Source organism: Peromyscus californicus, unplaced genomic scaffold, assembly GCF_007827085.1.
Source record: "Peromyscus californicus insignis strain IS unplaced genomic scaffold, ASM782708v3 Scaffold_5__1_contigs__length_169319896, whole genome shotgun sequence".
NCBI lineage: Eukaryota > Metazoa > Chordata > Mammalia > Rodentia > Cricetidae > Peromyscus > Peromyscus californicus.
Window position 1 is genome coordinate 57121699 of NW_026294573.1, and position 15502 is coordinate 57137200.

The 15502-nt window shown below is 40.9% G+C and overlaps 2 protein-coding genes across 3 annotated transcripts in view; one reads left to right on the forward strand and one right to left on the reverse strand.

Moving 5' to 3' along the window:
• Ift74 (intraflagellar transport 74) overlaps positions 1–9880 on the reverse strand; it is an 83295-nt gene extending 73415 nt beyond the window's left edge. The window contains exon 1 of one of the 2 annotated variants that reach the window (XM_052715603.1): positions 9767–9880. The gene's annotated coding sequence lies outside the window, so the exon portion shown is untranslated. Of the gene's footprint in view, positions 1–291; positions 427–9766 lie in introns of those variants that run through there. The other variant, XM_052715602.1, reaches the window with a different exon arrangement.
• Positions 9881–9953: 73 nt separating this feature from the next.
• Positions 9954–15502, forward strand: part of Plaa (phospholipase A2 activating protein) — a 37158-nt gene continuing 31609 nt past the window's right edge. The window contains exon 1 of the mRNA XM_052715600.1: positions 9954–10244. Coding sequence (XP_052571560.1) covers positions 10096–10244 — 149 coding nt within the window. The 5' untranslated portion in view covers positions 9954–10095. The remainder of the gene's footprint in view (positions 10245–15502) is intronic.

Below are 15502 nucleotides of genomic sequence, written 5' to 3' on the forward strand. Positions count from 1 at the left end.
GTTTTGAACAGTACTGAGACATCAACAGCATTATTTCAAATGATATCAGAAGTTAAAAGAAGTACTTTTTCAAAGACAGGTCCTATAGTTAAAACACTTTCTCAAAAGAAGTAAAAAACACCCAGTAATTCCAGCACAATTAGTCACTGTTACTCTAGCTTTCCTGTTGCCCCAAATTATAAACAGCCAAGAGCCCACAGATTCGACTTTGTTTTGTTTGGAGCGAGTCCGGAGTCGCCACAGAACGATAAACCCGCGCAGGGAGAAGGCGCGGGAGCTGAGATTTCTCACCTTGCCCAGTGCGAATCGGGGGGGGGTGGGGGTGGGGGGTCCCCGCAACACGATTCTCTCTCTGAGGAGCCGGAGCGAGCCCCTCCGTTCACCTAAGCAAAGCCTAGGCGCCAGGCCTCAAAGCCCAGCGCGACGCCGCGTATCCCAGCAACGGCCTCCGCGCGGAAAATTCCCCTCCTGATTGGCCGGCGCTACGGCTCTGATCCCGGGACCTAAAACTGGACCGGGGCGGGGGTCTCGCGAGATTTGAGGACTGCCTTTTTTTTCTGTCTTTTTCACCCTCTTTCTTCTCGCTCCATACTTCCCTAAAAGAAGTATCTTTTAATCTTTCCTTGACCAGAGCTCCTTTTTTACCTAAGTTTATGAAGAAGGCTTTGTAATTGAGTGTCTTTAAGAGTCTCACTTTTAGGACGGCTGACTTCTAAATCACGATGCAGCCCAGGGGACAAGTATCTCTTTAGAACGGAACTCTTTGTAACGGGAATTTGATTTTTGTTTGTTTGGGTAACTAAACGTTTGACAGATTTCTTGCCTTACCCAGGCCGCTCCCCTATAGGAAATGAGAGTGACTGCATTGGCTGGGCCAGTCTTCCTTAATAGCAAGATCTGAATTTATTGCTTAATAGCTAGCTCCAATCTAACCCGATGCGCACACCCCAAATAGGAATGTAAACCGTAAGGAATACTTCAGGGGTCTATTGGGATGCCAGCACCAGCATATCCTGATTTTAAGACTGATTATTTTTTGTTTGTTTTGTTTTTAATTTTAGATAGGGTCTCTCTATGTAACCCTGTCTGTCTTGGGAACTCATTATGTAGACCAGGCTGGATGTATAGATCCTCCTGCCTCTCCCAAGTGCTGGTGTTAAAGACTTGCACCACCATACCCAGCTTCTTAATACACTTTAATAAATTCATTTTCTGTTTTTAGTTTAAACATAGTTTTTGTGCCTTCCACTTAAGAACTCTGACTGATGTTAACAGTTGACATTGACAGGGCAGGTGTTCCTGACCCAGTTTTAAAAAGATTTATATGTTTTAAATCATTTGGGGAATCAGCACTGTTCCATGTCTCCATATTGTTTATGTAATGAAAACAATTCAGAACAGGAGTGCGTCTCACTTACTGGCCTCTCAGCTTTCCTAGGAATCTACTTTATTTGACTTTAGTCATTTTCATTCTGTCTTTGTTTGATTGCTTTGGTGTGGTACTGGGGGTCGAATATGGAGCCTCCTGGATGCTAGGCAAGCTCTGTACCACTGGGTTATATCCTCAGTCCAAGACCTTGTTTCTCTGTAGGGACTTACTTAGGCTACATCAAGTAACTGAATACTTTAAGTGTGCTCGTGTGTCAAGTTTTCTGTCTGAGGACCTCAGCTTCTTAAACCGTAGATCATGAACCCTCGTGGGGTTTAATTTACAGTAGTAAAAAAATTTCTGAACATGCAGTGAACAAAAGTTAAAGAACAAATGGTAATGGGTCTGAGTTGTTTCTAAAACACTCATCCGTGTTGCATCTCATGACTTCACTAAAGCCTTGATCCTGAAACACACACGCACTCTGCACTTCTAATACTGTCATACGACACCAACTAGTGCACCTGACATACCCTGGCTCAGACTCAAGACTATTCTATGCTATGAATTGCAGTGTTTCTACTATATAGTTTTCTACTCTTATAAAAGCATAATTGAACTTTTTGGGTATTGAAGTAGCAAGAAACATCTTTGCATTCCTAGAGAATCCAATATATATTATTTCCTTGAGCAGTGATTTTTGAAAGTTGGGCTCTCATATAATTCCATTCATCACTAGTATAACAGGAATTAGAAATGACTAGTCACTAAATATATTTGCACATTGACTAATTTCAGAAAGTTTTTGTTTGCTTGTTTGGAGGGAGAGGATTTTGGAACCTCAATTTTTTTCCATTTTCTTCTATTTAAAACTCTATCAGATCATTCCAATATAAGGCTATTTAATATGTAAACTGGATTGTCATACCTATGGTATGATTGTTTTTGAAAAATTAAGTCAAAGAGAAAAAACATAATGTCTTAATTACAGAAAATTAGAGCTCAGTATTTTTGTATCTTTATTCCTTAGTATGTAAATATCAAATTGATATATCATTAAATTTTATTGCATTAGAATGATTCACTTTTAAAACTGTTGTAGTTGATTACTTGAGTTTCAAAAAAAATTGAGAAATGAATTTTGGCATGCTTTTTTTTAAGATTTATTTATTTATTATGTATACAGTATTCTATCTGCATGTGTGCCTGCACACCAGAAGAGGGCACCAGAAGAGGGCACCAGATCTCATTAGGTGGTTGTGAGCCACTATGTGGTTGCTGGGAATTGAACTCAGTCAGTGCTCTTAACCTCTGAGCCATCTCTCCAGCCCTGAGAAATGAATTTTGGCTTGAATTAAGGCAGAATTTCTAGGAGACCCCTGAAAATAGTTCTATCATTTTTGTATAATGTGTTTATGCAAAGTGTTATTCTCAGCATTGGTGATTATAAAATCAAAATACTGATCCACTCTGAAAAACAGAAATTGGAGACACTGTAAATCCTAAGTTTGGGTCCCAGCACCCTTATCCAGTGGCTCACAACCACCCAGAACTCTAATCCAAGGAGATACAACTCCCTCTTCTGAATTCCACTGGCACTGCACTCATGTGCACATAAACACACACACACACACACACACACACACACACACACACACACACACACACACAATTAAAAAGAAAGCAAAGCTTACAGTTATTCATTTGAGCAGCATTTGTTATAGGAAAATTAATTAAGTTATGCCGGGGTCCCTGCGAGCTCTACTGCTGGCAGGGAAACAATCTGCATGAAGTAAGGAGGAAAACTCAGTTCAGCTTGACTTAGTTAGGCTGGATTGAACTTCTAGAGAGTCTGCTGCCAGGTGGTATATTGTAATGGAAGCATATTGTAATGGAAGCATATTTAAACATAGTACGCTTTGGAAAAAGCCTTCCAGGCAACAATCATTTCCAATCCCAGGTGCACAATAAAGCTTAATGTGTGATTACCTAGAAACTCTTTTATATAATACATGTTGCCAAGAAGATAGGTTCTATAGCTTAAAGGCCTAGAATCTGGTGTGGTCTCTGACAGAGACAGCAGGCTATAAGGTACATGTGACATCTCCCCTTAGGATAGGTTCTTTAACTGAGAGCTAAAGATAAAGGTCTAGGGAGGGAGGGTCTGGGATAAACATTCTGGGGGCTTTGGGTAAGATCTGGCTCAACAGATAGCACAGGTCACCAGGTCATTAACAATATCCACTCCTTGCCTTCTAGGTGAAAAGCAGGTATTTCCTCCTTTGAGGAGACAACCCTGCCTAATTAACATTCTTGATTTCTCTAGTGATCTGTGTCCCCAACAAGGCATTATCATAAAGCATATACAATTTGACCATTAAAATGATTATCCCTGAGCTGTGAATATACCCTTGAGTATTGATGTTGTGGGGATAAACTTAGAAGCCTGGAGTTAGCAGAGATGAAATTAGGCCGCCGACATGTGAGATTCACCAAATGAAAAGGGAATGGACTTTTTAGAGCTTCCCTATATGAAAACATCACAGTGGAAACAGAGAGGAAATGAGGCCTCTTAGGTCCTTGAACTGTTTGTTACCTTGCAGAAACTACAAAGGCACACCTCTATAGGGGAACACTAGCACACTTCCTAATCTGTTCTCCACAATACCCACTTGTATTTTCTAAAGAATCAAAGTGTGTTACTCATTGGGAAATTTTGTAACATCACACACCTATTTTTCTTTACTAAGTTGGACCTACAAGCTTTTAACCATTTGATGAAACAGCTGTTTCTTTTATTAGCTCAATTTGTATAAAAACTGACATCTATTTTCTCATCCTTTTTATCTGTATTTTCTTAGTTATTTTATTTCTGTAACATGATGAGGTAGATGAAAAGTTCTTCCCTGACAATATGAAAAATTATTCAGGATATATGGTTAAATCAAGGTGAATAAGTATTCACAGCTAACACATTCTAACATTTACATAAACAATCTTTGGGAAGTATACAAGAAAGCAATGATAATTGTTGCCTCCAGAGAAGAAAACTGCGTGGCTAAGACTTGAAAATTTGTACACTATCTTTTCAAAGTTTTTTAATTTTAGTTCAAACAATGTATTATTATTACATTTTAATGTCAAAGAAAATAAAGACCATGATTAATTTTCACATTTGTTAAATGAATTAAGTAATTATCTGAACAATGTTTGCAAAGCATCTGAAAAGATATGAGTTCCTCAATGTTTGGCAAGGAAAAAAAAGCTGTCAGCTTCAGGACAGTATCTTTGTTCTGAACACCAAAGGCTTGAAAACAGCTATTGTCTAATGTAACACTATGTAAAAGAATGCGTTGAATTGTATTTGCTTTGAAAGTTCTTTAATAGTCTACATTGCTGGTAAGTACAACACAATTTATAAGCTGTATAGAGTTCAGGATGTACCCGGCTTATGTTACTCCACATCATACAAAACAGTAGCTTTCAGGCTGGATCCTGTGCTAAGTGACTCCATTTTATAAGTCAGCAGTTTGTCCTTCCGGCTTCCTTTGCTTTCCCTCTCTCCCAATGCAGGGAGAAACTTTCAGCAAGGTTACCTTTCCACCTGACCAGAGCAGCCAAGAGGAACACAAAGCCAGAGTCTTTGGACTGAAATATCATTAACCAGAGAAGACTAAACGCATGCAGAAGAAACAAAGTCTGAAGTCTGTCAACTCAGCTGGATAGTCTTATGTCACATACCACTATCCCTTAGAGAATCATTCACAAACTAATGTTTGTTCTTTGAGTCAGACAGACTTTGTCCCAGACATTGTATGTTTTCCAAACTTATTGACTTTTTACAAAAACTACTTATAGTCACTTAATATTTTCCATAACTCCTAATTTCCTTTCCCTTTAGACATGAAAGGGGTTGGGAATATAGTTTAGTATGTGCTTAATGTACTCATGTGAACCCTGGATTCCTAGAATGATAAACAAAAAACTCAATACATTTATAGACATGAGGTATATCAACATCTATCATGCATGACCAACATGTGTCCAATGGCCACAGGATAACTATGAATGTGTTCCAATACATTTGAAGATGACAATGTCATACAGCAATGTCAAAACATCAGACACTCCTGAATCATTTAGGGGTCATGAGATTCACACTATGTGATTGCTTTTACGTGTGCAACCCAATACTTCTTCTCATATTTAATGTTTTTATCAGTTTATGGCAGCAAATAGAGAAGAGGCCATAGTCCCTACATACTTACATTCTATTACCACAATTTTATACACATATACAGACACACTAAATGCTATTAGTAATTGTTAAGATTCCTTTGTTTTCAGATTGGCAAAATTTGTCCCAAGTTACCAACCTTGGGCCATACTGACCCCAACTTTATTTCCTTATCTTTTACATTAGTTTTTCTATAATGGATTTTGAGACAAAGTAGCTCTATGTAGCTCTGGCTGTCCTGGAACTCCCTATGTAGACCAATCTGGCCTTAAACTCAGAAATTCACCTGGCTCTGCCTCCTGAGTCCTAAGATTAAAGGTGTACACCATCATGTCCAGCTGAATTTAGACTTTTAAAACAAACAAACAAAAAAAAAAAAAACAAGTCACACTGAAAGCATCATACTGAGAACAAAAACTGTAATATATAATTTATGTTTATGTTTATTTATTTAGGGTATTTTGTTTTGTTTTGTTTTGTTTTGTTTGTTTTTTGAAACAAGGTTTCTCTGTGCAGTCCTGGCTGTCCTGGAACTTTCTCTGTAGACCATGCTGGTCTCAAACTCAGAGATCCACCTGTCTCTGCCTCCCCAGTACTGGGACTACAAATATATACCACCAAGCCAGGTGTAGTGACACATGCCTTTAATCCCAGAACTCAGGAGGCAGAGGCAGGCAAATCTCTGCGAGTGTGAGGCCAGCCTATTCTACAAAAGGAATTCCAGGACAGTTAGGGGTACACAGAGAAACCATGACTTGGGAAAAAGAAAAAAGTGTATGTCACTAAGCCTGGATCTCTATTTTTATTTTTTGAGACTAGGTCTCACTATGTAGACCAGATGGGTCTCAAACTCAAGAGATTCACCTCCCTCTGCCTTCTGAGTGATGGGATAAAGGTCTGTGACACTATACCCTGCCCTGCCTTGTCCTGTTCATTCCCTTGCTTCCTTTATTGCCATATCTGAAGATCAAACTTGGGGGCCCATAAATCTGATGAAAACACTCTACTACTGAGCTATACCACTAGCCCATTTGTACAATCTTAAATGGCTATTGTGGATGTTCAACTCTCTCGTCTATTGTCTTTGAAAGAACTATTGGTATTGTGGATATTTCTCCTACATGCCTTCTGCCATGAGAGAAAGAGAGTTTATGAAAGCGGACAGTTAGAAGAAATCACTAGTTTTTAAACCTTTGAGTCCTTAGCATAAAATGTTATAATTAGAAAAAAAGCCCCAATAATTCATTCTTACTGTTCACAGGATTTAAGCTCAGTCAACTGTTATATTCTCAATATGTGACTTTAAAATATTTCAGTTGTTAATTAAATAACGAAATCAATGAAAACTGCTTCACACTCCCATGCTACTGAAACCTAATTAATAGTGCAATTTTGAGCCCGGGAGTTCCAATAGTTTGGGCTCTATCTAGGAACCATGAGGGGAAAACTTTCATCATATGATCTAGGAGCAAGACTAAGAACATGCTTTTGACTCTTTAAAGTGCAAAGTCCCAGAGGAAAGTTTGGTCATTTTTTATGTTCTTTAAAGTTCTATTTATTGGGGTTGCTCTTGCTGTGGCTGCTTTTTCAGATGACCCAGATTCGACTCCCAGAACCTGTATGGTGGCTCAACTCCAGTTCCAGTTTATCTGACATCTTTCTCTGTCCTCCACAGATACCAATCTTGCAAGTGGTGCACATACATGCAGGCAAAACATTCATATAAATACATAAAAATAATTTAAAACTTAAAAGATTCATTTATTTTTATGTGTATGAGTGCCTACACGTATTTATATGTATCATATATCATATTTGTATGTATCATGGAGAGGGCAGAAGAGGGTATTGGATCTCCAGAGTTATAGATGCTTGTGAGCCATAAAATGAGTGCTCAGACCTGAACCCAGGTCCTCTGGAAGCCAGTGCTCTTAACCACTGAGCCATCTCTCCAGACCCCCATTTCTGACTTGGATTAGTTAAATTTCTGGGTACTGTTGAGTTGGGCTCCAGAGCTAGAGCCATCTTAGCCTAATGGCCACTTTTGGGTTTTGTTCTTTGGGTTGTTTTGTTTTGTTTTGTTTTCAGCCAATACAAATTCTTTATCTGTGAGATGGAGATTATATTTCCTACTTTGTAGGATTACTGTGAGGACTAAATGAGAAACTATATTTTGTTTTTAGGTGATATACTATAGTGGGAAAATTTCCATTGAGAATCTATTTGTTGTGGGATATTTATTCACACTGTGAAACTCCAAGACTGTGTTAATAAAATTAACCTTTGATTGGGGGCAGAGCCAGCGACTAGTTGACAAAAATTAGCCAGAGTTTGGAGGACTCAGAAATACGGAAGGAGAGATGCACAGGAATGAGTAGGGAGGGACTTAGAGATTTTCAGTCTTTTTGGTTTGGGATGAGTGGAGAGATGATTCTTTTGCTGAGTCTCCAGCAAAAAAGGAAGGTCAGCTGGTTGCTCCTCAGCTTCTCTGATCTAGCAGGTTTTCACTCTGTCTCCTGAACAAAAAGTATGTGCCACCACCACCTGGCTTGTATGTGTTCTTAAGACTGGAACTTCTCGACTGGGTGGCAGTGGCCCATTCCTTTAATCCCAGCACTCGGGAGGCAGAGCCAGATGGATCTCTGTGAGTTCAAGGCCAGCGTCAGGCACCAAAACTACACATGATCCTCCTCCTTCAACCTCCCCTGACATTAGGGTTTACTTGTTTGTTTTAAGAACATAGAAATATCAACTTCAACATTGTGGTTTGTTCAGGAAAGCCGAGAAATCCAACATGGATGAGGCAGACACATCCCTAAGGGAAATGACTTCAGTAAATAAGTTAGAGAAATGTAAAAGGCTTTGTATAACGTTGTACTCTTAAGAATGGAAAGCTGCCGGGCGGTGGTGGCGCATGCCTTTAATCCCAGCACTCGGGAGGCAGAGCCAGGCGGATCTCTGTGAGTTCGAGGCCAGCCTGGGCTACCAAGTGAGTTCCAGGAAAGGCGCAAAGCTACACAGAGAAACCCTGTCTCGAAAAACCAAAAAAAAAAAAAAAAAAAAAAAAAAAAAAGAATGGAAAGCTATTGGGGTTACAGAACAAAGAGAATAATACTTAGATCTAGAGTTTAGAAAAAGAATCTTACTTTGATGTGTACAACTGGCTGGAGAAGAGGTAGAAAACTAGAGAATGTTAAAATAATTTAAGCCACTAGGCAGAAATTTCTAATAGGGAGCTAGAAATATTCAAAGATTGAGACTATAATTTGAGGAAAGATTATCAGGTGAGTATAGCAGCAGAAGAGGTTTTAAAATGTCCACATTTCAAGGCTTAAATCTGAGAAACACAAAGGAATAATGGCACAAAAGCCTAGAATGAGAGTTTTAAGAAGAGCGAGTAAAGAAAAATGCACTTAACAAAAGTTTGCGGTATGGTTGATGCCAGATAATAATACAGAAGGCAAACTTTACAATGTAGACTGACACTCTCTCTCAGTGCAACGTAGAGACAGACACCCAGCAGCACCATGGAGGTTTGGCTAAATTTTTTTTTTTTTTTTTTTTTTTTTACCTGTAATTTCAGCACTCAGAGATTGGAGCAGGAGAACCAAGAGTTTGAGGTCAGACAGGGCTACACCTTATAAATTATTAATTAAAGGAATTCTCTGCCCTATCTAGATTTACAGAGCCAAAGCTCAGACAAACAGTGGTCACATTTGGGAATAATGGATTTGAACCATCGTATTTACTTGCAAAATCTGATAGTATGGGTAAGAACATAGAGGTAGCTTGAAGTGAAGGCAAGTGATTAAAGTTCCCACTTGGCTTCAGATTCTGTCATTTTAAAAGAAAAACAATTAATTTATGTAAATCCCGAGAGACTCTCCAGAGGCATGCAGAACCTGGGTAATCAAATCGTGACGCAAGGTAAAGAAGCGATTTCACTCTACCATTGAGAGGAGTCCTAGATTTAAAACACCTAGATTTAAAACATCCCAATTCAGCGCGCCGGCGAGGCGCCCAGGACGCGCGGCATTGTGGGATTTGTAGTTCCGGTTTGTCCCCTTCTACTACTACAAATCCTCGGTTGTTCACTGAAATGGACCAGGTTCTGACAGGACCTGGACCTTCGGCGCCTAGGCAGAATGTCCGAGTCTCACCGTTTCTTCCTCGGCCTGCGATCTAGGGCCCAGAAGGAGACAGAGCCTCCGCGCGCGACGCCTCAGCCGCACGACGCACACACTCTGCGTCACCGCGGGCTGCGGCGGATGATGAATTCCGGTGTGCATGTTAGGGTTGCTGTGTCACTCAGTCCGATCGGCGCGCCCCTTCCCCCGCAGTCCTTCCGCACCGGCTGACGGGCTCTTCCGGTCTCCCGCGCCCCTCACCTGCAGGCGGGTCTCGGGCCGCAGCCTGGCGCACGCCGGCTCGGGCCTGTGGACTAGTCTCGCGCTGTGCCCGGGAGCCGGGCTCCGGACCCACGCTGGCCATGGCGAGCGGCGCAGCTAGATACCGGCTGAGCTGCTCGCTCCCGGGCCACGAACTGGACGTGAGGGGCCTGGTGTGCTGCCTCTACCCGCCGGGGGCCTTTGTGTCTGTGTCCCGGGATCGCACCACCCGCCTCTGGGCCCCAGACAGGTGAGCGCTTGCAAGTCCTGCCGCCCGCGGTGGATCGCAGGCTTCCAGACACGTGGGAGGGATGATCCTCCTTCCCTGCAGCGTACCTCTCCTTCTTCCTGGTGTCTGCACTGCTCCCGCCTCCCTGCGGATTCCCGAGCTTTGCACTCCCGGTGCCCGGTCTGCGAAACCGTCCAGATTTCGGGGAATGGGTTTGGGATTGGAGGACCTGGCTGCCTGTCCTAACTTGACCACTAACGGGTGGCTTGACCTTGGACGAGCATCTTAAAACACCTTTAGGGGCTTCAGCTTTGGCCGATAGTCTCTCAGGTTTCTCGTAGACTTCGGTATTTTTTGCTTCTGTGCACCCTCCCAGTTTCGGTAATTTGAAAGCATCTGGCTTGCCTCTCGCTCCGCTCTCAGGAATTGCTCTGTAGTCTTCTCTCACTTTTAATATTTGCAGACTGTAGTTCTCAATAATTGCCTTGCAGAGAGTTACGCGTGGATTTCCCTCCTGGTTGTCAAGGTTATAGGGGAGGAGAGGATGAACCCCCTCAAATGTTAATTGTTGTGTAGGAATGTGCTACTTTTTGAGGAAAACAATTATCATTTCCTTAAGTTCTACCTGCAAGCCCTCCCCCCACCAAAGTTAACCAAAAGTTAAAATCCAGGCCAAATCAATATCAAAGGTTACGTTTAAGCACTGATTAGTCAAGAAATTTAAGACTGAGTAAACAGATTTCAGTTTTCAGAAAGAAAAAATGAGCTTAAGTGATGAGTATCGTTTATTTTCTATCCTGGGGAGAATTGACATCACTGACAGGCTGGCAGGCTCTGTTTACTGAACTTTTTTATAATCTGTTGGGAGACTATGGGCCAAGAAGCAAGCGAATGCACATATCCAGAGTTAGGTGGGAGAGACATTAAAAAGGGAAGCCCTTTGTGTGTGTGTGTGTACATCTCTTAGGAGATCGATTGAGTTAATCCTTGGAAGGTGGAATGGGCCGACTTTGAAGTGGTAAAGCTGAGGTTGGAAGGGCACTATATAGGCTAGGCAGCTAGCATAACAAAAAACTGAGGTCCTATATTGAGAAAGGAAGGTTCCAGGGTGGCAGGAGATAAACTGATGTGAAGGCAGGTCTTAAAGGCTAGCAGGGAACCTTGTTGTGGGGTTTATGTGTAAGAACATTCAGTTTCTAACAGAGCGGTTTGATTTGATGTGATTGTTAAGTTTCTGCTTGCCACAGATAGAAAATAATCTAAAGGCAAAGTGTGGAAGTAGCTCTGTTTGGTGGCTTTTGTAGCGGAGCCAATGGGTGATGGTACAATAGAGTAGGAATATTATAGGGCAGACTGCTGTGTTGAATTGGATAAGATGACCTCTGATCATCTCTTCCAACTATTGAGTGTATGACACTCCAAACCACTCGGTAAAACTAATAGGCAACCTCTGATGTATTTGAGTATAATTGCTGATGAAATTTGTACCTTTAAAATGGTATTCTCAAACAAGCTTATTTAATAAACTTTAAAAATATTGGGATATGGTGTAGCTTCCTGCTTAGCCTATCTGAGACCCTGAATTCAATGCCCAACAAATAGGTAAGATTAAATCCAGAGAAGCATATATCTAAAAGGACAAAAACATTGCAGTAAGGAGTATCTATTCTAAAGGATACCTGTTTTAGTAGTTGAATCCTATCATTAAACTGTACCCTCTGTAAGGCTGCTGTATTGACAGCAGTGGAGTAACTGGAGTAATTGTTTTTATCTGGGATCTTTAGACTGAAATGATCTTCTATTTGAAAACTGATTCTTCTCATTTGTTTTTGTTCTTCAAATTTTGTTTACATATTATTCAACTAACAGTGATCAAAAGCTTACATTTTGCAGCTAAGACTGTTTTCATTCCTCGCTGTTCAGGTCAGTGTCTCAGTCACTCGGTGACTAGCCTCTGCATCTGAGCAAGTTTTCACGATCTAAAAGGAGTCTGTAGTTGGCATACTGAAAGTTTTTACTTCATGGTACATTAATTGAGTTAATGAACGGCTGGCTGTACCATATTGGGAGTGAAGTAGTAATGAAATTTATTTTTCCATGTCCATTGTAGATGTAATCCAGGATCATAGTAGTAAGTGAAGCGATGAACTGAGAATGATGGGAGAATTTAAGAGGTAGAAATAATTGATTGTAGGTAGGGTGGATTAAACACCTAGGTTTTAGCCAAAGTCCACTGAAAACCCAGAAGGTCTAGGCTCAACATAAGAAACATTGTCTTATGGTTATGGACTGAACTGGGCCAGCCAGCATGCTGTGGTTCCACACTGCTGCAGATCTCTTTAAGCATCATGCTAAGTTGGATTCCACAAGTCTGTCACAAACTTCTAGAGTGGGAGAGATGAGGTACGCTTCAGCATCCTTGTCTTTATAGTGACTGGCCTTTTGAAATCTACCCATACTTAAAGATATAATTTAAAATTTAAGACCTTGGATTTTATTTTTCTTGACCGCGCTAGGACAAATGTAACTTCTCCGTCTGGTCCCTGAGCACCTTGGATCCTAAATCAAGACAGTTGTGTGGGGTTAGGAAAGCCAGTTCCATTTCTATGCCAACCCAGATTTTCTTTCCTCAGAAGCAACATTTTTATCTAACTGCTCATTTTGTATTCTATTTCTGTGTCAATGGAAAAAATGCAGTGTTGCAATATTTATGTATTTCTTAAGGTATTATCTATTAGTTTCTGTTCTCATCCATTTCCCTGGACTATTAGTTGGCTCTTTAACTATGATAACCTCTGCTCAAAACTTCTCAAATTAATCTGTTGGTTTCTTTCTCCATTTCTTTTCTGTCTTCTTTCTTAGGAACTTCTTATTCAGATGTTGAGCTTGTTTTCTCCATCTCTTTTCTCTCAGGCTGCTTTCTTGTGGGTTGATCTGAGGAACTTCTGTCCTGATTGCAGTACCTTCCCATAGCTCTACGGATGGAATGATGATTGCTTTTTAATTTTTAAGTTATGGCCTCCTTGGTGGTCCTCTTCCTCTAGATTGTTTTGTTTTCCCACTCCGCTGCTTGATTTGGTCGTTGTGTTTTATGCTGGAGGTTTTCCCTGGATGTCTGTTATTCCTTATGTGCTCAGATCTAAAAAGCTTCTGGGAGGCTATGCTCCTGGGTGGGGCTTGCTGGCTGAAACCTTTACCAAAGTAGCACTGTCTGGGGAGCTGTTTTATTTTGCTCATCTGCCAACAGGATACTGGCCTGGCCTCTGGTGTTTTGTTTTTTTGTGATCTTGGGCTGTGATAGGATTGTACGTGTTCCTTACACTCCAAGGCTCAATGGCTCTTGTGTATCTGTGCTGCTCTGTGTCCTCCCCTCCCCAAGACTTTTTTCTAAAGCAAAAGTTTCAGATTTTCTAGGACACAAGAGGGCCACTGTCTCCCTGCTCTGCCTCTCTCTCTCCCCAACTAATGCTTTTAAGTTTTGGTTGCATTGATTTAAGAAGTACTTAATGTTCTCTTCCTAATGCTGCGACCCACTTAATACAGTTCCTCATGTTGTGGTGACCCCCCCAACCATAAAGTTATTTTATTGCTGCTTCTTAGCTTTAATTTTGCTACTATTATGAATTGTAATGTAAATATACAATATGCAGGATCCCTGTGGGGCCACAACCCACAGGTTAAGAATCACTGATTTGATTTGATGTTTAACCGTGTAAAATATTGTGGTAGGAATTAGGGGAAATAGAAGAAAATGAGACCAAATTCTGGAACTAAGATCCTCCTAGATCACTATAAATGTCCCAAACAAACATCTATGTTGGGAACTGCTAAGGTATATACATAGTTTTACATAATGTAGATTTTATGCTGAGTGTAATGTTGAATGACCACAGAGAATCATGAGTTTGAGCTAAGCTTGTACTGTTACAAGACTGCTTCAAAAACAAACATAGATTCTTTGTTTTTTGAGCCATCTCTGCCACCTCAGAGACATTTAAAAACATGTTTTTTAACTTTCTTCGAGCTTATTAATAAAATAATTTAAAAATCACACTTTCAAAAACTCATTAAAGTAGATAAACTAAAATTAGCTACTACCAAATAGCCTTTGAAGAATTTTTTTTTCTATGGTGCAGTTTCTGACTGATTCTAAAGACTGACAACTAATCTTTCTTACAAAGGTCTGGCTTCTTTGTTGCTATTTTGAGAGATACACTGAACAGATAACTCCCTTGCTCTATAGCCCAGGCAGGCTTTGAACCCTTGATCCTACTGCCTTAGCCTCCACACATCCTACACACCCTGCTCTAATTTTTAAAAAGGTGTGTGTGGGGGAGGGGTATGTGTTTTAGTTACTGTTTTATTGCTGTGATCAAAGCAACTTATAAAATAAAGCATTTAGTTAGGAGGCTTGCTTACAGTTTCAGAGGGATAGTCCTTGAATATTATGGTGGGGAGCACAGCTGCAGGCAGGGAGGTATGGCACTGGAGCAGTAGCTCAGAGCTCACATCTGATCTGAAAGTTGTAGGCAGAGAGAGCAAGACTAGGCCAAGGTTGGGCTTTTGAAACCTCCAAGCCCACCCTCAATGACATAGCTTCTCCAACAAGACCACACCTATTCCAACAAGGCCACACCTCTTTTTTTTTTTTTTTTTTTTTTTTTAAAGATTTATTTATTTATTACGTATACAGTGTTCTGTCTGCATGTATGTCTGCAGGCCAGAAGAGGGCACCAGATCTCATTACAGATGGTTGTGAGCCACCATGTGGTTGCTGGGAATTGAACTCAGGACCTCTGGAAGAGCAGCCAGTGCTCTTAACCTCTGAGCCACCTCTCCAGCCCAAGGCCACACCTCTTAATCCTTCCCAAATAGTTCTACTAACTGGGGACCAAACATTAAACTATATGAGTCTAAGGAAACCATTCTTAACTCAAACATCACTGTATGTTTGCTCACATGCTTGTACAGACACTCAAGGAGGACAGGAATGTCCTATTCTATGGCTCTCTGCCTTATTTTTGAGATAAGTTATCTATCTGAACTTGGAGCATACCTTTCTTTTAATCAACTAGGCTGGCTGGCAGTCAAGCTCCAGGGACCCTTTGTCTGTGCCCCCTTCCTTCTGGGCAGCACTGATGTTACAGGTGCTCACAGACATGCCTGGCTGTTTACGTGAGTACGGGCGATCCAAACTCAAGCCCTTATGCTTGTGTGGCATGTGCTGTTAAGCCATCAGTCTCCCGGCCCAGTTGTTAATACAGTAAATACGACAAAAT